This window comes from Pleurodeles waltl, chromosome 4_1 (assembly GCF_031143425.1).
Source record: "Pleurodeles waltl isolate 20211129_DDA chromosome 4_1, aPleWal1.hap1.20221129, whole genome shotgun sequence".
NCBI classification, from domain to species: domain Eukaryota; kingdom Metazoa; phylum Chordata; class Amphibia; order Caudata; family Salamandridae; genus Pleurodeles; species Pleurodeles waltl.
This window is the reverse complement of record NC_090442.1, coordinates 210,343,849-210,367,874: the sequence shown is the minus strand read 5'-3', so window position 1 is coordinate 210,367,874 and position 24,026 is coordinate 210,343,849. Positions and strand designations below refer to the sequence as shown.

Here is a 24,026-nt window from a genome sequence, read left to right as displayed (position 1 = left end):
CTAGCTGAGGGTTTAAGGAGCAGATGTTAGCTGTAGGTCTAAGGTGCTGGTAGCTAGGGGTCTAAGGTGCAGATAGCTGGGAGTTTCAGGTGCAGGTGTTAGCTGTGGGTCCACAGTGCTTGTATGCAAGGGTTTCAGGGGGGCGCTGACATGCCACTGCTCCTCTCTCCAAACTCTCTCCCTGTGCGCTGATGTTGGAAGAGTGCGAACAGCTAGATACTGGTGGGATTTGTAGTTGAGGGTTGAGCGTTGCCCCTCCACTCTGCACCCCCGTATCCTTGTGCACTAGTGGTAGTTGTGGGTCTCAGGTGCTGGTGTTATTGGTAGCTGAGGGTTAACCTATGCCCATGCTTAACTGCACCCCCCAAACCCTCGTGCTAGCGGTGAATGTTCTGGTGAAGGTGCTGGTCGCTGAGGTTTGAGGAATGCCCCTGCACATCCTCTGTTCATGCTTTGATGGTAGCAGAGCGCACCGAAGATGCTGGTAGCACCCGAAGCTGAGGGATGAGCCCCCCACATCTAATGGTAGAAGAGTACAGTGAAGGTGCTGGTGGTGCTGATGAGGTATGAGCATGCACCTGCGCCCTCCTGCACCTCCTCTGCCCGTGACTTGATGCTAGCAGAGTGGGCTGAAGGTGTTTTAGCACCAATAGCTGAGGGATGAGGCCTCCCCTCTGCATCCCCTCTCCCTGCGGCTGATGGTAGACGAGTGCGCTGAAGGTGCTGGTGGTGTTGGGAGCTGAGGCGTGAGATATGCTGCTGCTCGCCTCTGCACCCCCATCTCCAAGCAGGCGAGGGTTTAATCGTAGGTGGTGTGTAGAGAGGCTCCTCCTCGCCTCGCCTCCCCCTTGCGTGACGTCGGGCTAAGCTCACCCCGCTCCGTCCCCCGCTCCCCTCATTCCGAGCCCGGACAGGCTGAACTCCGGCCGGGGATGGAGAGCCTGCTGGAGAACCCGGTGCGGGCCGTGCTCTACCTGAAGGAGCTGACGGCCATCGTGCAGAACCAGCAGAGCCTGATCCACACGCAGCGGCAGCGCATCGACGAGCTGGAGAGGAGGCTGGACGACCTGAGCGACGAGAACCGCAGCCTGCGCGACCAGCGGCACCCGGCGCTGCTGCCACCACCGCCGGCCGCCGAGCAGGAGCAGCTGCAGAAGCAGCTCCAGCACCAGCAGCAGATCCAGGGCCAGCTGCAGCACCACCAGCAGCAGCTCCTGGTGCAGCTGCAGCACCACCAGCAGCTTCAGCACCACCAACAGCTCCCCGCGGTGCAGCTTCAGCACCACCAACAGCTCCCCGCGGTGCAGCTTCAGCACCACCAACAGCTCCCGGCGGCGCAGATTCAGCAGCTCCCGGCGGCGCAGCTTCAGCACCACCAACAGCTCCCGGCGGCGCTGCCCCAGCCGCACCAGCACCCGCCGGCCGCTGTCCAGCAGGAGCAGCAGAAGGGGCCATCGCAGCCCCCAGCCCCGCAGCAAGCGGGCCCCAGCAGCCGGGCTGCCCAGCCGGAGAAGGAGGAGAAGGAGCGTGCCCCCCAGGGCTGCTGCACAGCCGTGGTCCAGCACAAGCCGGGCACCATCAGCAAAGCCATCCTAGGAAGGAAGCCCGAGTAAGTCTCTCCGCGCATTCCCCGCCTCGCACGGAAAGCGCGCTGTGCGCGGCACACGGTCACCGAAGCGCTATAAAAAATATGTCACCCAGTCATCGAAGCGCTATATAAATGTTTCACGAAGGGCTCGGGTTATTTCGTTTATATTACGCTAAATCAAGATCAGTTAGACTAGTTTCTGATTACAGGGTCTCAATTCAGTTGCACTAAGGTCTCTCCATTCCAGTTATACTCAGTTCTCACCCCACCGCAGTTATATTCATATCTCACTCCATCTCAGTTATACTAAGGTCTCACTCCATCACAGTAAGGCTTAGATCTGACTGTACCCCAATTATACTCAGCCCTTACGTGGTCCAGGTTAAACTCGGGCCTCGCTCTATCCCAGGTATACTCAGGTCTCACTCCATCCCAGTTATGTGCAGGTCTCACTCTGTCCCTGATGTGCGCATCCGCGCAGAGAAACCAAAGGGTCCCCCCAGAAACAAGGCTGGTAGTTGTAGTAGGGTCCTTCATCTGTACAGGAGATCCAAGGTTTCCAGTCCATTGCTGGTGCACCGAGCATTCAACCTCCTCAGGTTATCCCAAGATCTACCTTAATAAGGGGTTTATGCCTCCTGTTTGTACCAACATCTCATCGGATCCTAGTTTTACAAAGGTTTCACCCCATCCGACATACACCACCGCTTCAAGGTTATTCTATGGTCTATCACTTTATTCCCGTGGTCTCTTTCCATCCCAGGTATATTAAGTTCTTGTTTCACAGTTTCACGAAGGTCTCGGGTTATTTGGGTCATATTACGCTCAATCACGGTGAGTTAGACTCATTTCTGATTACAAGGACTCATTTCAGTTACACTAAGGTTTCTATGATACGTGTTGCTAGTCCCAGTCTACCCTTGGTGTACTACGGTCTCTGTCTGCCCTGGTATCACATTCAAACCCTTGTCTCACTCCATTCCAATTATACCAGCATCTCTCCGGTTCAATTATAATCAGTTCTCGTCCCATCTGGGTCATAACCTTGTCTCACTACATGTCAATTATACCCAGTCCCTCTCCATCCCAACTATAATCAGGTCTCGCCCGCCTCAGGTATACCCTTGTCTCACTCCACATCAATTATACCCATTCCCTCTCCATCCCAGTTATAACCGGGTCTCACCCCATCTCAGTTATACGCTTGTCTCACTCCACTCCAGTTGCATCCAGTTTCGCTCCATTCCTATCATAAACAGGTCTCACCCCATAACAGTTATCCTCAGGTCCCACTCCATCCCAATAATACCTAGTCTCATTCCATCCCAATTATACCCAGCCTTACTCAAGTACACTTACTAAGCAGGTCTCGCCCCATCGCCATTATGCCCTTGTCTCACTGCATCCCAATAATACTCCAGTCTGCCTCGATACAAGAAATCCGGTTTTCATTCCATCCCAATCACACTCAGGTCTCATTCCCCCACAGGTGAACCAAGGTTTGTCCCCATTACAACTATGGTATGGTCGCACTCATTCTCAGTTTTTACTCGAGGCTCAACCCATCCCAAATTACACTCAAGTGTCACTCGTCCCAGTTATATTCAGGGCTCACTCTGTCCCAGTTATGCTTAGGTCGATCTTATCCCAGGGATACTCAGATGTGACTTTATCTGTGTCCCAAGTATTCTCAAGTCTGACAAAAACCCACTTATAGACATGTCTCACTGAACCCCATTTGTGCACAGATCTCTCTTCATCTCACTTATACTCAGAGTTGTCTCAGCTTGTGTTGTACTCGGGTCTCACTAAGTCACACATCTTATCAGGTTTGATACAACCTCATTTATAGTCAGGTCTCACTCCATTTCAGTTGTGCTCACTCCATTCCAGTTATTCTCAGGTCTCACTTCATCCCACTTTCACATCTGACACCGTCTGTTATACTCTGGTCTAACTCTGTCCCAGGTATTCTCAGGAATAACACATCCCCAATTATAGACAAGTCCAATCCCACCCCATTTGTGATCAGGTCTCACTCCATTCCAGTTATACGCAGATCACCAGATGTCTCAGGTATACTTAGGTCGCGCTCCGTCCCAGGTATTCTCAGGAATGATACAACCTCAGTAATCTTCAAGTCTCACTCCATCCCATTTGTTCTCAGGTCTCACTCTGTTCGAACTATACGCAGATCACAGGATGTCTCAGGTTTACTTAGGTCTCACTCGCTCCTACCCTACTAAGATGTTCATCTTTTCATGGTACTTTTAGGATTTAGTCCAAGGCGTCCCCGGTTTCATCCTTTCATTGACATTCCGCTGCTATATCTTATATATTCCTCACTGCTGCATAGTATTTTGTGTATAAAACCCGAGTTACATATTAGTGAAAACGCTGCTTGTGCACGACATGGTCCGGCTGATGCCACAGTCTCTGGACGGGCTTACTCACCAGCACAGCACGCGCACCTTAAAACTACAAACCATCCCGTCCGCGGCTCGTGTTCTTTTATCACCATTAAGCATAATTTTTAATAATCTCCACCCCGGGTGAGGCATCTCTCTGGTTAATATTGATTTAAAGTCTTTCTTTGCTGTCGTTTTTATCCTGCACACTTCTCCCCTACTGTTCCAGCCAGCAGAGATGCCTGAAAACCTGGCTTTCGAGTAACTCCTGTCTGATTCTCAATGATAGGGTTGGCCTCTCACCCGGGCTTCACCGAGCCGCTGCACTTCTAAGCTCGGCGCTTTATGGAACCCGTAAGTAAATGTAACTATTCACAGTTAATATGCGTCCGTCGCTGATGGCTGAGAAACGGATACCTGTGCAGCACAACACTGCAAACCGAATCACCTCTGGGCGCCTGCGAGCTGAGCATATGAAGCGCCTAATACTGGCCTCAAGCCACTTCCAAGCGCTACGATTTTGATAGACGAGGGAATCCAGGCTCAGAATGATAACTTAATTTACACAGGATGACACATTTCTTGTAAAGTGGGGCCGCCGGGACTAGATTACAGGTCGGCATGGTCCAAGGATGTGTGTAGTCACCAGAAGACATCTCCTTCACTGTATTCCTGGAAGAAGGCCTGGGACAGACTCGGGGCAGCATTGATAGAGGGGAAACCAGTGGTAAAGCCGGAGACCTCTTTAGATCGCTGCACAGAGAGCAGGAAGTGAAATACGGTGATTTGATACGCCAGGGAGTCCGTACCTACCTTTAAAGCTAGGCATTATTCTGCATAGGCTTATATTTTCCATTTACTGCATTCCACATCTGCCTCATTCTGCAACTGTCAGATCACTCAAAACATGTATCTTGATTTCATATTTTTTTGTGTTTTCGATTTTAAATGAGTGCTCTTTTCCAGTGTAAGCTTGTATGGTAGCTCAGTGAGTTGCACGCACCTGCTCTTATGTGAATAATTAGGAGGTCTCAGGTTCAAATCCGTGCAGGGCTTGACAGTCTTTATCTTTTTGAAATTGGTAAAACCGGTGTAGGCAGGAGTAGCATATTATCTTATCGCGCTTCTGTTTCTGGTATATTCTGTATGGATGTCGTACAAATAGAGCTCTGAAGCCCTTCAAAGTTGACACTTTAGCCAGATGTATCCATTATTTGATGCAGATGGCCTCCGTAGGAGTTTGTCCTATTTGCTGTGGTGTATCGAGGCATCTGCAATCCCTCAGCCTTACCAAAGGTTTTAGCCATGTGTACTACAATAGGGCATCCTTTTGTAAACGGGGCCATGGACACAGTGGCGTAACAAAGGCCCCCGCAGCCCCTGCGCTGCGTGCTCGAGGGGCCCCCTCAGCACAGTACCCTGGCCTGGGTGCGTCCGGTGGGGGGGCCCTCTGGGGGGGGGGGGGGGGCAGGCCCTCTCAAGTTTCGTTACGCCATTGCGTGGGCACCCGTGTGTACAGAAGGAATGGAGAAGGCGGCGGCCTCACAGGATGAGCCACATAATTTACACTCACCTTGGTCGCCACAGTTGATTAATCTCACCTCAGTTTACGCAGTGTTTACACAACGTAGGAAACAAACGACGATTACGTCGCAACGCTGTTTTTCAGGCTTCCGTTGCGTGCGCTGTGGGAAACAATTCCGGTATTGCCATTTGCAACAGCTTTTTTTTCAAAAATGTATCTGGGTTTATTTTATCGTGGAATGACCTCATGCACAGTGAGAGCAAAATTCCCGTAGGGCGTCTGCCAGCAGCTTCTCCGTCGCAGGCGCTGCCTCGCCAGGGAGGTGAAATGTCGGAATGTGGCTCCGGCGCCGGGGTCTGTCCGGGAGTATTATGTTTTAAGGGGAAAGAATGCATGGCATATACATACATACCTTAATATAAGCTTCCACTGCAAAATTTCATACAAATGCCCTTAGCAGCAGAAATAAAATATTTTTCTATTTAAAGCTTTCTCCCCCGCTCTTACTCGTGTTAAAAAGGAGCAAACTAGGCGCCTTGTAAAGCAATGAGTGAAATGTAGATCCAGTGCTCATATCTGACCCACTCTCCTTTTTCCCTCAGTTTCCTAATTGTGGTGCCTCCCCTGCTTACGGATGGACGTATTTATTACACATTGACCCCCACGGAACACTTTTGATCATGGTTATTATCAAAATGTTTAGCCAAAGAAAATTCTGGGTTCATGGTGAACGCTTCTGAGCTTCGAAGCATAATCATTGGGCCCAGTATCTAACCAGCCTGATTACCAGGTTCACATGTAGTGGATTTCTGATTTTTGAATTTGATGGACTCTTCATTGTCAAACGTAAACATATGGAGCATCGAGTAAAAAATACAGCGGTGACCATACACGCAGCATCTCACAGATTTAAGGAACAGTGCATGCTCTTCATTTCCCTTAATTGCCACAAATTGCGAAGCAAATATCTTTTGGATAAGGTAATGTCCTCAAGATGAATCGTGGATCCTATTAATGTACCCAGGAATTACTGCGTTCAGCGTGAAAGTCCCATTACACCTTATACAACCTTTTAGCTTATTGGTGCAGGCTATACCCATCTTTAGAAGCCTCTACCTAAGTTGTGGTGAGGTCTTATAAGGAGGAGAAGGCGTTTAACACCCTGTGTAGCCCGAGGCAGAAGGACCATTTGAACCCACTTAGGACTGATCGCTCTAAACTAAATAGGGCATGGGCAATAAGCCAAACAATGGCATGTTATAGCAAGTGCTCTATATCAGACATTATTGGCCCTCTGATACTCCACTGCCACCAATGGACCACCCAACATTCCAATGCTCCAATATATCTTTAGCATCCATCTGATTGAATTGGTCTGATTGCTAATGCCTGTAATGCATTACCGTGTATCATAACTATCTTTATTTTTAAGACTTTACTGTAAAAGGTGTTCACCTGATGAGGTAACTGCCCAGTTAAGTGCTCTGGCCACGTAAATGCCATGTAACCAAAATATAGCAGCACATGGTGCAGTATTGCAGAGTGTAGCACCGCTAACCTGTCTTAACAGAGCACAGTGCAACATAACATACCAAAGCATAACCTCAGTCAATGCAGCACAACACACACAGCTCATTATGACATATTCTAATCATTAAATTATTGGTTCAATCTGGTGATAAAAATGAAGGGACAATCCATTGTAGGTCACAGCAACTGACCAATATCAGCGCCCATGTCTGTTCTGTTGTGAAGAATGCTGAATTTGGAAGTGGTTAATACAGGAGGCATTCTTAGTGCAAAAGCTATTTGATACAGTAAATTATTTTACAGTATCCCCAGCCCATAGGTCTAAGAACACAATGTTACTTTTAATAGAGTACATAGTTATTGGGACAGTGATCAATATGGTAATAGCATAATTCCTCCATCTCTTGAAAGAAATAGAATTGCAAGGCACAAACCTTGTTCCCATGGCTGTTCCCTAGCCATGCACAGAGTATGTATGAAGCACAATGTTAAGACAAAATGTGCTCAAAAATACATTTGGTCACAACCATTAACATTTCATGATGTCAAATATCCTGTATATATGTCGAGGACATACCCAGAAAGTATTTGATGGACTTGCAGGTCATGGGTATGGCACACGCATGTGTACAGCTCCAGTTTAGCAAATGCACTTAATTTGAGGTGAAAGAGGAAGTAGTTTATGAAGTTTTTATGTCAATAATGGCACTATTAAATTAACTAAGCCTGATGACAAATGAAGAAAGAGAACTGTCAATATCTTCTAATTAGCACTCAGTCATTTATGCCCACATTGGCCATAACTGAGCCTCCTTTTGGGTTGAATACATCTATATGACCATAAAATGTTTAAAGGGCGAGAGTGACACAAAGCAGGACCAACCCATGCCTAAAGCAATCCTGGCTAACCAACCCATTTTGATATTGATAGCTTTGATAGCAACTCATCAACATTGTGTTGAAACCCTGCTTAAATGGCAGAGGGGTTGGTGCTAAGGTGAAGGTTGAAACACTTGGAGGAAGGGATAAAGCACTTAGGATATTGTAGTAGGTTTGTGATTTACAACCCATGGATTGGCAGTGAGAATGTTTCCACCACGGTCAGACTGCTTCATTACAACCAGTTCATCAATGACTCTGCTCTGTAGGACTGCTTTCTTACCCATAGCCGAAGTTGAAGTGCAGATTTAATAACTAGTTTGCATATTTCAAACATCTAGTGAGTAACATATTAAATATGCCAATGTGTTTCGCCTTGGGAAAGCTAGCAGAGAAATTAATTTATAATTAAAATAATTGTTCTCAGTCCCTTCTGCATTGAGCCCTCTCCTGCTGTGATAGTTATTAATATTATCAGTTATTCACTCATGGTAACCCCCCCCCCCCCATGTGTTCTAAAGTAAAGCTGCTAGCCGTGTCGTTTACGGTGAATGCACTAAGCACAGAACAGTGTTTTCAGGTAAAAACTAAATTTAGTAACTCAGGTCTGCCTTCTGCTGGGTCATAATTATGGATTTTTATAACACCCTCCACATTTATTTCATTAATGCAGTCTTTTGAGAGGTTTTGACCTCTATATCAGTTCATTCAACTGTGGTGTGTGCAATATAGATGATTAATACTATTATAATAGATGGAATTCTGTGATCCCTGTATAAAAACATGTCTCTAATTTCTTTTTAATTGGTGACCTGTAATGCACCCAGCCACCTATTATAAAGAAACAACACCAGGGTGCAATTGTAATAACTTCTAATAGTTGAGTTTTGATGTCACAATGCCTGCTGCCAGCAGACAAGGAGGAAGGCAGGTCTGGCCATGGAACATAATAAAAGCAGCTGTTTAAAGAACAAAGATGAAACATGACTTTTATTTCTTCAGCTCTGTTTTTCTAATTGTACATGACATGCATAAAGGAGATATATATGGCTACTTGTTTATTTTTGTACTTATTAGGAAATCATAGAAAAGTTTGAATCCTTCTGCACGTGTCTACACATTCTGAGCTACTGTGCCCTTTTTAAAACAAAAAAGTGACTTGTATTCAACTGATTCTAATGTATTTTTGCAACACATATCTAAAAGCTTTTTTGATTTTGTACTAGAGATTTTATTTTTATACTTCATGTTTCTCCTTCATATGAAAGAGTTACGGACCAAGGATTTAAGTGGCTTGTGACAAAGGTGATGTTGTGACCATGTATTATAAGGAAAAAAGTACTCCCTGCCATACGTGATGAAGTATTATTGCAAGTCACCTCAGAGTTCAATAACCTTATAAGGAGGCTAATCAGTGATTTGCCATATTCTTGTAATGTACATCAGGAGTTACTTTATCTTATATATGATATGATGTAATAATTTTAACACCATATTATGCATTGTACATAGTGTTATATCACCCTATTGCTTTTTTCTGATAGTCCTTCTTGTCTTGCATCACAAATAATATAATTCTGGGCTCAGGTCCTTCCCTACAGTCGGACTAGTTTCCTGATGCAGATCCAGGCAGCAGAGTCAGCTCTACACAGCCTAACTCAGTGCCAAGGAACACAGCATTCATCCACTGTGGGGTGGGTGGCCTTAGATACCCATCAGTGCACGTGCAACAAGGTGCTAAACCCAGCTATTTTGAAAATATGAGGAACCACTTATATTCTGGGTATACATGCACACCTTGACAGAGTGACCCTGCACCCTTTACATTTTGCCAGGAGGTGCAAAGTAGATAATACAATACAATTTATTTCATTTTATGTTCAAGTGACATGATCTCTGTTCAAAGCACTGCATATGCTGCCATAGCTGAGAGTGTACTGAAACTATCATACTATGAACCATCAGTATTTCATATGGGCACACCTTGAAAATGACCGAAATTTGGATTTTTCAAACTGGATTTAAGATTTTTAATGTGATAGAATGAAAAGAACGAATGGAAGAAGAGACCAAACTAATAATCTGAGTTAGGTCTACATCCCCCTTAGGAAATCATGCAGATGAAGGGTTGTTTATTTATTTAATGTGTGAGTTATGGGTTCTGTTAGGGCATTCATGTGCAGCCTGATTTCCAAAGCTTCTGCTTCTGTTCATTTGTCAAGTGTAAAGGAAAATACTGCTGAGATTCAAGAACTCTGAAGTAATGAGATATTTATTCATCAGTAATGCATTTTTCTGTTCATACTTTTCTCATTTAAAAATATATTTATTTATTGTTATTGTTTTATGAGCAGATTCCAATACCAACTATGTGTGATAACTTTTAAATTGGTGTTGCAGCAGCAGAGAATTAAACAGGGCTATGTTAATAATCTGAGGGTGGATAGCTGGGACTCAAGAATAGGCTGTACATGCACTTTTAAAGCGAATGGTACAGCAATGAAACTGAATAATTATTTTTGAGTTTAGAATAGCTGGTAACACTGTGGAAATTACCCCTACACTGCAGCTAGAATCAGTATGATAAAATAAAGATGTTATTAAGCCACAGAAAATGTGCTTGACCGCCACAGATTTCCAGGGATACATAACTGGTAGGCGTGTAATTTGATGAAATACTTTCATCGAAGCCTTCTGGTGACATCATGCACCCACGGGGTATGTTAATTTCACAAGAACCTTAAAATGACACTATAGAACCATATTACTCATTGCCTGTTTTTTTTTTTTTTTTTTTTTTTTAATTTTACATATTTAATTTGTGGTAGTTGGTTTGAATGCACTGATTCCTTTAAAGTGCAGCTAACAACGGTCACTGATTGGAACTACATTAATTAGGATGTGTTTACCTTTATTGTTGAGAAAAAATAAATGGACAAGGGTGAGGGCAAGCATCTTTATGAGATTCTGGCCCTGCAGTGCTTACCGCATAATAATGGTTTACGCAGCATTTACTGCATAGTAATGGATTACTGCTTGAGCTGCATAATTTGCTATATATCTGCATAATTTGTAGATTTCACAAAATATTGTTTTGTGCTAAAATTGAAATAAATAATACTACCAGGGATTGTTCCACAGAAATATTATTTTTTGCTCCATAATTTAGATATTTGTGCTGCATAATGTGCTGCATAATATGCTCCTCCCGGGAACAAACTCCAACTAGCCCCCACAATATCTATCTATCTATCTATCTATCTATCTATCTATCTATCTATCTATCTATCTATCTATCTATCTATCTATCTATCTATCTATCTGTCTATCTATAATTTTTAAAATTGCAGCAAGCATTCATCTCTGTATATTATATATTTTCTCGCAGCAGAGCTTCAGTATCCTTTATTTATTTGCAAACCGGATAAGGGTGTCTGTTTGCAGACTGCAGGTGTTGTGATACATAATGTCATTACTGATATCACCAGTGATGTAATTATTGATGCGTTGTTTATGGTTAGGCGCAGTTCATTGGGTATGATAGTTGCCTAGCTAACCGTAACTGATGAATGTTGGCAGTTCTTTGGTTCTGATTTATAATCATAACTCCCTTCACAGACTTTTTTTCCAGAGCCCACTGTGCAAGATAAAGTACAGGGAAAGTACAGTGACTCGATGCCTGGTGTGGCTGAAGGAGATGCTCTTCTCCCAGTGGCCAGTCCACTTTCCATGGCATTGTCTGTGGGTGCAGAGACTGCGCATAGGGCATGGCCCAAGGTTGTTCAGAGCAGCTCTGGGTGCAGTGGGACTGTGCTCACAATGTAGCTGACGTAGATGACATAGTTTGTTCTGGCCATGGTCTGCACCAAGCCTCTATTGCACAAAGCTGGAAATAATGATCTCACCTTTCAGGGGCATGGGGACTGGATGCATGGCGTGATGGAGGCACTATCTTGTATCCAGTTCCCGTTGTGCACGGCTGACCCACTGAGGAAAAGGTTCAATATCTATATCCCGAGTAGGTTTCTTCATTCTCTGAATGATTTTGTTCTTTCAGTTCAAAAATTTCAGCAAATTCGCCTCAGCGGGAGGGCCCTCTCGGTGGTGGCAGTGAGATTATGGAATACCCTTCCTACTGCATTGCAGAAAACGTTCACGAACAAGTATTTCAGAAAGGCCTGGAAATCTCAGCAGGCAACTATCAGGGTGACATTGCAGAAATATATTGTGTTTCTGTTCAGAGACTACTCTCCCCAGATTCCCAGGGCCACCAGCTGCGTAATGAGATTTAGTGTAATTTTGTTCCCCTCTGGGGGTTCTGTGTCTTACCACCTCCCAGAATGGATGGATCTTGGGGCAACCCCAGAGTGTGTAAAACAGGGCTCTGCCCACATCCCCTCGAGCATAGATCAGAATTACTCCTTCCCATGTGAGATAGTCTGGTTTTCGTGAAGTAAGCCCTATGGAACACTTTCAACTGAATCTGTTGAAGCTGTGCTCCGATCCCCACCTCACATGGATATCAGCATGCCACTTCCCAGTCGTCATCCTCCATTTTACCAAAATCGACCTCCCACTTTCCCTGCAGAATGTCTAATGGAGGGAGGCTGTTGTGGAGCAGAGTGGAATAGATTTGGGACATTGTGTGGCTGGTCAGGGATGCCCAGCACTCTGTGGCCCATATTTATGCTTTTTTAGCGATGCATTTGCGCCACTTTTTGACGCAAAAGCGTCGCAAACGTACAAAATACAATTGTATTTTGTACGTTTGCGCCGGTTTTCCGTCAAAAAATGACGCAAATGCGGCGCTACATAAGTATAAATATGTGCCTGTATTCTATTGTGTCTCATCATCTATCTCAGTCAGTGCCTCTTTGTGCTGGCCTAGAATGTTTGACTACCCTTTAATTCATACTGTTCTTGGAGTTCTGAGAATGGTATCATCTTGCCGTCATGCTACACATCTCCAAACTTGGAAATACCTAGCATTTTCTATACCCCTCAATGACCTGCAGGCTCGTCTATATATCGGAATCGCACAGGTGGGTTTTCAGTATTACTTTACCCTTCCAACCCGGCAAGCTTGTCGCAGCCTTCCATATTTTTATGACCACGTCTGTTGGAGGGGGGAGCAGTGGCAGCCCCTGACCCCATAAAGGTGTCGGATGTAGCCCCCTAGATCCATCACTCTCTGGTCCACCACCAGTGATGGTTCCTGCTGTGGCTAAAAGGCCCAGTCATTTATTACCTACAACTGAGTCGCCCAATAGTATAGGGCCAAATTAGGGAGGGTGATACCACCTTCAAGGGGCTTCCAGGTCAAGGTGGCCAGTGCTGTTCATGATGCCCCTTAGTCCTACAGCAGGGCTTTAGTGACATCATCCACCGACCTGAAGAGCCCATCCGCCACCTTGAATGGGGTATTCTACAACACATACAAACATTTTGGCAGATGGATGTTTTTATAGAGGGCCATCCATCCCATCAATGACTGCAGAAGTTTACTCCAGCAGTCTACGTTTGTTTTATAACTCTCAAGGATTCTGTTGAGGTTGTCCCTGAGAAAGGCCACCCTAGCTTTAGTCACAAATATGCCTAAATATAAAAAATCTGGCTTGCCTCTGATGTAGCGGGCTACCCCAGCTTGGAGTGGGAGCAATCTAGGACAGGGGGTACACCACAGACATGCCAGTTCATACAAATCCCTGAATACGAACCGAAGGTCCCAGGATCTGCCCTTTTTCGGTATGTGTGTGCTTATAAACACATAACAGTCTGAAGTGGGTTTTGCAAAATATGAGCAGGGCCAGTGGCTGCATACTGGCTCAGTCCTTCAGTAGATGACCATTGTTCAGGCTGAATTGGTTTTGTCGATTTGGATCCAGGCTTACAGCATGGTCAAAAGCCATTGCTTGTCCCAAGTGCCTGCTGTGCACAGCTCAAGGTCACAGCAGTGGATTCTAGGAGCATAGGAACCCAGTGGGCCAGTGGGCACCAACACTGCTAACGAGCACTGGTAGCAGTTCTGGGGCAGGGAGCTTGGTGGCGTGCGTGGAGATCCCGCACACAGCTTGAGTCATACAGCTGAGGACTATGTAGTACTTTTGCAACAGGAATGGGTCTGAGGCACCAAAACCAGTGTATAAGACACTACCAAGATATATGATTTATACCTTTGATCCAAGTGTATTATGACAATTGTTAGTTAAATCATGCTCACTTCTCTGATATCTAAAGGAATTCACTATCCCTTTAGGTTATAAGACATTTTTCTTGATTCATTTTAACCTGCATGTGTTCTTTTTACACATTGAAGTGTACAACATGCTTCAGGTGTATCCAAGTACAGATGAATCTGTTTGTCACACATTTAGGGGACATGGAGACTTGGCATAGGGTGTGACCTTTGGCCGCGCCTTATATCTGGTGTCTGTGAATGGCTAAATGCTTTGTGCATCAGATTCTAAGAGAGTGGGGACAAGTTGTGGCAAACAACAACTCTTTCGCTATGGATGCACAGCATAAAGCAGAATACCAAATAGGGGTGTGGGGTCTGGGCAAAAGACATTCGTAAAAGCCAGGTTCTTAGCCTATTAACTGCTGCATATGGCCTAAATCTGTTTGCAGCTGGTGCTTACTTTGCCAAAGGGCATACCTATATCATAGTACCACTAAATGAATACACTGAAGACACTTTACATTATAGTTCTTTACTCAGATAGGAATGTAACAATTGTTCTGAAAACTCTAACAATTCCCCTAAAACTTTCAGCTGAAAGGACATTATGGTTATAATCAAAATCCTGAAGGCCCAGTTATGTTGAGCTACAAAACCTGATCCTTCACAATGAATTCCACATGATATGACAGATTTCATCACAAATTACATAACTGATGCCATCATGGGATCGTTACATATCACATCAACATTACCAACATTAATTGCTAAAGCTGCTGTGCTGGATTCATTGATGAGTGTGGGATGTGGCCAAAGAGCAGCCCCTGACCCAAAAAGTACATGTAAAGTGCAAGGGATTGACTTTGTGGTCTCCAAGTGAAGGATAACCGTGATTGCACTCTTAGACTGATGGAGCTTATGAAGACCGTGCTCAGTGGGCTCCGAATGTGTGGGTGCTAAATATAGGGTCTGACCAGATGGTCAGTGAGCATCAGTGAATGCCATGTTTAGTGGGCCATTAAAGGTGGGTTGCTAAGCACAAGGTTTGTGTGAGAGGCTTGGTAAAAGGTTAGAACAAGGTCAAACCCTGCACACAAAGGCTACTGGCATCCAAAGTGGGCTCTAGAAGTCCTCCCTTCAGCATAGGGGCCTAGACAAAGCCCTTTCATGCACTTAGATCATGATGGGTGCAGCTGAAATGGACTCAACAAGGGTCATCCTGGCCTATAGGGTATTCGGGCAGCGTCTGAAGGGCTGGTCTCACAGGTCAGTGCGTCAACTGTTTTTCTGGCTGTTTGTGGACCTGTTCTATGGTATGTCGGGCTGTGTTTTTTCTAGTATCAGCACAAACTGCCTACAGCAAGCAAACATTCCTGCAGTTGCCTGTATCTTGCATGCCACATATACAGCTAATTTTTACAAGTTCAAAACTGCCCTGATTTGCACATGTGGACCACTTGTTTAACTATCTGATTCACTAATGTGGGAATACTTTTATTTTGGTGCCCAGGTCTGTTTACTTTCCCAGGGTACAGCGCCCCTTCCTAATCATATCACAGTAAGTCTGAATATTGAGCCAGTTGAATCTGTCTTTTATCAGCTTCAGTGATGCATCTGATGATGTAAATGGTGAAGTGATATATAATTTCTTCAGTGATGTTCTTGACAATATCATTTGTGAGTTCATTCTTGACATTTGGTTTGAAGTCATGAGTAATGCATTGGAGGTGTAGCTCAGAATATCTGGGACATTTCTGTGTTTTTAGGCTTTGAACCAGAACTGTAATATGCTTTCAACTGAAATATTTATCGTTTGCACCTCTTTACTTAAGGTTGATATTGCAGACCATAGAAAGAGTTGTTTTGCATTGATACCATCTGCCCCTGGCCAATCTGCACCAAGCAATGGAAAACAAACTACATAAAACTACTCTGATGCTGCCAAATTTGATGTAGATTGATCAGGGAGAAAAATCTAAGTTATAGGGAAGTCCAAAAAATGTGTTCTCAAGATTAGAATGAAAATCTCCACAGGAATTTCACAATGAAAAAAACAAAATTACTCTGTGAAACTGTCTGATGGTAGCAGTCTTGTTTCCCTCTCATTTTAATGTGATCGTGAACATAAACCAAAAGTATTTAAAGAACAAGTATGGATGAAAAACTTTCTCTATTAGTAAAAATGGTGTGCCTGGTGTAGGATAAACCTGGCATTTGTTTTTAAAAAATCCACCAAATGTTTGAAGGAAAAAATCAGCACGATTGGAGACTCAGGCCCTCATTAGGAGTGCCTCATTAGGAGACCGCCAAAGTGCTGGTCTGACCTCCACATTACGACCGTTGCAAAATCGCCACGGTCAAAATGCCGGCACCGCCACTTTTAGGCTGGCCGTCTTAATCTGCCAGGGAAGCGCTGCTAGCAGCTCTGCCCTGGGGATTACAACCCCTGTGTTTTCCAGCTTTTGCGAGGCGGTTCCACTGCCATGCACAGGATGGCAGAGACAGCGTCAATGTTGGGGTGAGTTTCCTGCTGGCCCAGCGGGAAACTTGTAATAGGGCCAGTGGGTGGAAAACCAGAGTGGAGGATTTCCGTCCGAAAGAGTTTGGCGGGCGGCTTCTGCCGCCCGCCAAACATATAATGAGGCCTTCAGTGCTGCTTTATGAATAAGTGTGTGGCATTGGGCTCGCTCTGTGGTTCACAATCACCCCCAGCATGTCGTACAGACCAGGGTACTCATCCCACCCTTTTCCAGAACTAGAGAGGGGTAAAAATGCACCCTAGCCTAGCCAAGGTTTGGGCTGTAATAAATAGCCCTCCCCTGCCTCATCAGCTGCCTAGGTCCTACCCTGACAATCCACTTCACCCACCCTACCCAGGTGTGGGGTGGAGGCACCTGGACCTGAGATGCACCTAATCCACATCTCCCCACCTTGCCCCAGGACAAATACCGGGGCAGATGGCATCTCTCTCTGTGTCATGATTGCAATTGTGATCATGACACAGGGCAGCTGGCTGCGTGTGCAGTCCATCTGCAGAGAACGATTCCGCAGATGGAGGACACGGTAGCAGACAGCAAATTCAATCAGACCATGCAGTCCAGATATTCCAGCTGCACTAGATGATGCATGCAGTAAATGAATTATCTGAATCATACTTCTTAGGAACAGAAACTAGCAAATGAAAAAAATGAAGCACCAGGAAAAACAACACAACGTAATATAGTCATGCACCCCCTTCTCCTAGATCTTGACATGTAGGCTTAATCAAAGGGTGCATCATTTAGCATATGCCACACTGACCAGAATTTCTATTCCACCAATTACGATTGAGCTCGCAACTGAACAAATCCGAATTGACAGTCTTAACATTAACACGTGTGTACTTATATGTATGTATTGTTATTTAAATATATTTAAAATTTAAAATATAATTTAAAATAGTGTAAGAGCAACTGAGCCTTGTATATTCTTACATCTTTGAATGACATGTATACATTGCATTTCACATAAATACAATTTAAATTCACATACACTTGACTTCAGTTTGAGTTTATTTCAACAGCATGTTTTATAAACACTCATCACAAAGATCCTCATTTAGAGGCTGACGGGAAGGGTGCCAGCCCTCCAGATCAGGGGAGTCTCTCGATTCCACCATCCTTGTAGAGGAACGCCCACTACATTTAGGGGTCCTCTCCTGGCTTGTGGGGGTCACGTTGACAAACATACATTCACTGATGCGGTGGGTGCACTTTCGGCAGAGCTGAATGTGAAACGGATTAGCATGTTATGCAGCCCACGCAATATTTTTTGCTTTACAGATGCAAACCCCCCGGCCCAAAAAAAAGTAACCAGTAGCCTAGCCCGGCAATCCGAGTCAGCAGTGGTTGTCTCACCGGAAATCGGGTGGGGCTCATGCCACTGTGACCTGATTGGCTGGTGGAGGATGTGCTGCCGGGTCATAGGTTTCTGACAGCCGAGTCAGTTTAGGTTTCACCACTGAAAACCTGGCTATTCCTCCCTTTTCAAATGAGTTAGAGGAATGTTGAGTTTGACAGGACAAGAACTCCCCTAACTTATAGCATGGTTCCAACTCTGCCAAATACTTACTGAAGGTCATTCTTTAATTCAATAAACAGTGAAACTGATAATACATGCAGGACGACACTAATGGCAGTGGAAGGATTGAAAGGCCACTGAACAGCAAATCATGAATTACAAATCACTGACACACACAAATTGATGAACTATCACACAGATTACAGCTTTCAAACTTTTTACCACGAAGGTTTTCAACAACACTCTTACACAAATGTTCAACACTAAAGTTTCCTAAAAGTCTCACATTCTCTTTTGCGCTTAAAATGCTGTTGGCTGAAGTGTGAGGTTATATTTATTTAATTAAATGACTTGTAAAGCTCTTTTTCCATCTTAATTTGTCAACTTTTCGTCCATTCTTTATTGGCATGTTCAATCCATACCCCACATATTATTGTCAAAAACGATATCAAAAGACAAAAAAATAATCCTAGAAAGAAAGTAATTTATGCAGTCGCGGCTCCTGATAACAAGAAGGGGCGGGACGGTGCGCGTGCGGGGGTTGGAGGTGTAAATAAAAATTCAATTAAAAAAATGAAAATTAAAACATTTACCTTCTGCGCCGCTCCTCTGTCCGTCGTCACTCCAGACCAGGCAGGCAGGCACAGGCTCCCAGCCTGCCCTGCGGCCAATCCTGACGCTGCTCAAAGCAGCCTCAGGAATGCCTGGGAGCGCCCAGCCAGGGTGCTCCCAGGGAGACTGGGAGCCTGTGCAGGCTCTCTCGAGCCCGGTAACTATGTTGCCGGGCTTGAGCGAGCCTCCTGCCCTACTGCGCATGTATGTTTGGCCGATGCACGCACTCTGAGGGGGAGTGCTGAGGACTCTCCTGCACTCCCCCTCACTGCTCGTCACCCCCGTGGCCCTGCTCCTTTAAAAGAAAGGGATAATACACCAGGTTTATTATCCTTTTCTTTCAAAGGTTTTGCAACTGCTGGTGGGGGTGCAACGCTCCTCTGCCCTAGTGGAGGAGCCGCCCCTGAATTTATGTGTATTCGCCTCAACGGAGCAACACACTGCAGTTCTCAGAAGTTAAAGGCCAGGCATCCATTTCTTTCAGGGTAGTTCTTTCCGCACCCCCTTTATTCCTTTATTTACCAGGACTGTGTTATTTCCTGCTCCCTTAATAGAAGCACCTCCACCCTGCTCTATCTCAAGTAGCTACCTCTTCACAACGCCTCTGGACTGGGACTGTCGAGGTTAATGGATGAACATATGCTGCTGACATCTGTGGGACAGATAAACAGTCTTCACGACCTTCGCGAATCAAATCTCCTTAACTATGGTGTCCCCTTACAGTGACCAAACAGTGAGCATATAGCCCTGTTCACTTATCCCTTTATAATATCTATGCATAATACTGACGACATCAAACAGCCAACTTAATGTTTGCTATGTATACAGAGCCTTTAATTTCTATACATATTTAGCTAGGCCGCGGGAGTGACCAGCCTCTAAAAGTCACCACAAATGCTGTAGCGTATTACTCATGCACACCTCAATGTAACTTATATGGATTTTACTAGTACACTATGTAAGTTATGAGGGTCTCTCGACATCAAATGTATGTTTCATAAAGGGTATTTAACTCTCTGGCCATCCAAAGGCAATGGAAAGTGGCACATAAGTTTACATTCATTTACATGGGTGAACCTACCTTACTTATCAACTGACACTTTACATCAGGAGTATTGACCTCTTAGTAAAATGAAGTCGGAAACTCCCTGCTTTGTGATTATTATGTTTTTAATTTTGCAATTGTCTGAAGTAATTTTATTTAAAGCAAAGTAATAACAGTTCTCCCTTAGAATATCCCGTGGGAACCCTGAATAAATATATTTAAGAATCAAAATTATTGGGTAAACGCTCTGAGTCGTAAATGAAACTTAATAAATATTCGCGTGTGAATCAATATTATCTGGATAGTTGATCTTAAAAACATAAAGTATTCAGTGCTAACTGCTGTCTTTAAAATAGGCCATTGGAATCTTGCTGGTTATATTCATGAAAGTTTTTTTCCCAAACTCTCCTAGGACTGTTTTTAACCAGGAAAAACCTCTGTGATTTAGGGCCCGAGTGTTTGCCTAACTCAGCTTTCTAACTTGATGAGCTTTCAGACATTGCTTGTATTCTTTGTGCTTGAGTAAAATCGATTGCAAGTAAAAGCCATCACTGCTGTACCGAGGGCCTTAATCAGCGTTTTGCAGATAGGGTGCTCGGCCACAAATGTGTTGGAGGTCTCTGCCTGCCAGACTCACAGTTCCCCTGCTTTAGGAGTGGGAGAGCTGCCATGTTTCTCCCGGTAGAGACTCCACAGGTTCAGCCAGTGGATGGTGTAAACCTTTGACCAGCAGACAGAATGACATTGGACCATCTGTCAAAGTTGCAGCCCTGTAGCCTCAGGCAGGAACTATTTTAAGTACATTACAGAAGGGCATTGCGTGTTCTGCATTGACGTTGTCGATTGTAATTATTTTGATGTTCATGTTCATTTCTGTGGGATGTGTAATGTGTGTCCAAAATTTGATGTGCTATTTATAAGTACATTATTCTTTCTTGTTTAGAAGGTGGCGCTGGGTAATCCACAAATTTTAAGTGAACCATTTAGAAGTTTTGGCACATTACTGAGTGCTGCTCTCATTATGCCTGTTTGCGGTTGAGTCCAGATGTTGAATTATGCCATGTTTCTTTCTGAAACAAGGATGGGTGTTTTGTCCTCGATCTACCGATTAAATCGTTGGTTGTGAATTATTCACTCTGTGCAACTTTTCCTAAGTTTGTTTGACTGCATGTGGGTATGTTGTGATGCACTGAGAGATGCTGCGAGCTTGGTGTTAGACTGGACTGTTGAAGTAGGGGGCTTAGGTATAAAGATCTTCAAAGTGTGCTTTACCTGTCATCTAGATTATAGCAACCAAGACATATCTGGTAACTGGTTACCCAACAGTGTCCAGACTACTCAATGGCTTCACTGTATGTAACCCTTTCAATAGGCAATCTAAATTCTACTAAAAAAGCTTTCAGTTGGATAAGTATTTCTCCCAGTTACCTAATAGTCTCTGCTACAGGAAGTTCCAGTTGCCTAGACAAAGTCAGGGAATAATTCATGAAGGGGAAAGAGGGTACAGGTATTGTTGGAGGGTGGGTCATTAGATGTGTGGCCTGCAAAAGCAATGGGCCTGCACTCGACCACCACTGGGAACCAAACACCCCATTGTAGTGCTTGACTGTCATAGGGTAGCACTGCAGAGCTGTCCAAGGCTTACTCAAGGAAGGTGGTGTGGGCTAGTAATCAATCAATCAATCAATCAAAAGAATTTATATAGCGCGCTACTCACCCGTTAGGGTCTCAAGGCGCTTGTGAGGGGGGGGGGTCAGGGGGTTTACTGTTCGAACAGCCATGTCTTGAGGTTTTTTCTGAAGAGTAGGAGGGTTTTGCGGAGGTTGGTGGGGAGGGAGTTCCAGGTTGCTGGGGCGAGGTAAGAGAAAGCCCTGCCTCCTGTGGTGGTTCGTTGGATGCGGGGGACTGTAGCTAGTGCAAGGTCGGCTGATTGGAGGTTGCGGGTGGGAGTGAATCACCATTCACAAGCACACAAGCATGACACTCAATAAATGATTACCCAGTTTGTGCTTTTTCTTTTGATAAAGTAAAAGTACATTTATTACGCACACACTACTCAGTACTATGCAACAGTTTACAAATATACACAAGCTAATAGATGGAATTACTTTTGGATGACAGTGCATAATCATTCTTGTCTCTCCCAAAGGGAAATATAAACCAGCAACCAACATGGCAGAACATTCACTTATATTCCAATGCAACATTGGACTGTAACTTGGAGTGAGAGCACGTAATGCAGGCAATAAAGTACATTTACTTTGATCACTAGTGGCTGTCACTCTCATTAATCAAATAATCATCAACAAGGAACATGCCTACCACACCCCTAAAGGCCGTGGGCCAAGGTGAATCATATTCCACATTGAAACATTCAACATAAAAATTATGCACAATTGACACAGTCCCTAAAGGACATCACTTGGTTGTTAATTATTATATAATAAAATTTCACTCCTAGAGGGTGCCTTTTCATATGACCCTACACAAGTCATATCATTGGCCACAACGCTGCAGCCATACATTTAGAATCATATTTAGCATACATACTACCATTTTAACCATAGTCCCTAAAGGACTCAATTTCTGTAACAACACATGTAATAACAGCCTTCCAACCCTAGAGGGTGTTCACCATTGTAACAATCCGTTGTTATCACCATTCAGACCACAGTGACTGCACCCATGATCTTCACCCCTAGAGGGCATAGTTCCACCACCCTGAAACAAAAGTTCTAGCTGGGACAGAGCTTGGAAATACATGTGAACCCCATAGGGGTTTTCTTTTCCTTGTCCATTAAACTGAGGGTGGGGACATTTGATAACTTCCAGGGGGAGGCTGCACTCTTCCTGCAGCTCCCCCTGCATGTGGTGATGATTTTGGTGGTGACCCCACTCTCCTAGGGGTCAACACCATGCCAAATGAGAAGTTTTTGCCCAGGGACCTGGGCCAGGAACCGCAGGGCATTATGATGCGCTCCCTCTGGAGCATGGAAAACAGATGAGCGTCTCTCCCGCTGCTCCAGGGAAAGGCAATGTTATGGTTTCTTTTGGTTTGCTTTCTTTTTTTTGTGTTGAGGGGTGTCCGGTCCCACCCAGACACCCTGTGGCCTTCATCAATATTGGAAAGCAGCTCAGGGAGCCCACCACCAGCTGCTCTCGCCGGCTCCTGCTAGGCCAGCACCTTCATGTGCTGCTGCAGGAGCAGGTTCTTCATTTGGATTCTGCCTGCAGGCAGAAACTTGTGGTGCTGCAGCCGGGCTCGCCAGATGGGGGGAGTGCGGTGGCACTCGTCCCTCCTTCTCCAGCCATTCGAGGGCCCTGGGATGGGGTCCAGGATCCCTCTCTTCACCTTTCTGGGAGCACAACAGCATTCCCCCAACCTTACTTTGCTGTGGGTGCCCAGAATGGAGTCTGGTGCCCCTCACTTCACCTTTGCGGGGGCACAACAGTGTCCCCCCGACTTTGCTTCACGACGTGCTCCGGGATGTGGTTTGGGGCCCCTCTCTTCACCTTTACGAGGGGCACAACAGCATCCCCTGGCCTTGGTTATTTGTGGGGCCCCAGGATGGGGTCCGGAGCCCCTCCCCTCACCTTAAAGGGAGCACAATGGCACTCCCTCATTACCACATTTGCGCCAGTGACACATAACAGTGCTCCCCGGCTCTGCTCTTCTTTGGGGGCAGCACCTGGGCCCTGGCCCACCCGGTGGGCAGGAGTACAGCACGGCGGCGGAGCCGCACACTTTGCTGCCTGACAGAGGTGAAAGGTCGCCACACTTTGGAGGAAGCTATATCGGGCCTAATTGGCCCAAGTTTGGCGATCTTTGGCTCATTTTGTCCTGGTAGCAAGCCCTTGCTGCCTATAGCACTATTATTAGACCTCCTGACATACGTCTAGTAGATTCCCAACTATGCAGGGAGCCAGTCCCACTGACTCCCTGCACCAGCCTTCATCTGGATGTCTTTCTTTCTTCTGGGCAATGCACTCTCCTTGCACCAGAACCCATTCTTTCCCCCAACTGGCCCTCAGGTGGTGTAGGGGGACCAGCTTTCCTGGTACCGGGGTGTGCCCTACTGGGTTTGGAGTCATTCAAGGGCAGAGTCCTTGTCCCAGTGGGCAGTCAGGGGCTTCTTTTTTCCAGCTGTCCATGACGCCCGTCTTCAGTCCCAGTGTCCTGCAGAGAAGCACAGCCAAGAGAG

General features: G+C 45.2%; 1 protein-coding gene across 4 annotated transcripts in view; it reads left to right on the top strand.

The window, feature by feature from the left end:
* Window positions 1-691: 691 nt before the first annotated feature.
* IQSEC3 (IQ motif and Sec7 domain ArfGEF 3) overlaps window positions 692-24,026 on the top strand; it is an 892,834-nt gene continuing 869,499 nt past the window's right edge. Inside the window, exon 1 of one of the 4 annotated variants that reach the window (XM_069228145.1) lies at window positions 692-1,609. In XM_069228145.1, coding sequence (XP_069084246.1) covers window positions 933-1,609 — 677 coding nt within the window. In that variant the 5' untranslated portion in view covers window positions 692-932. The remainder of the gene's footprint in view (window positions 1,610-24,026) is intronic. The other 3 variants (XM_069228144.1, XM_069228143.1, XM_069228142.1) reach the window with 3 other exon arrangements.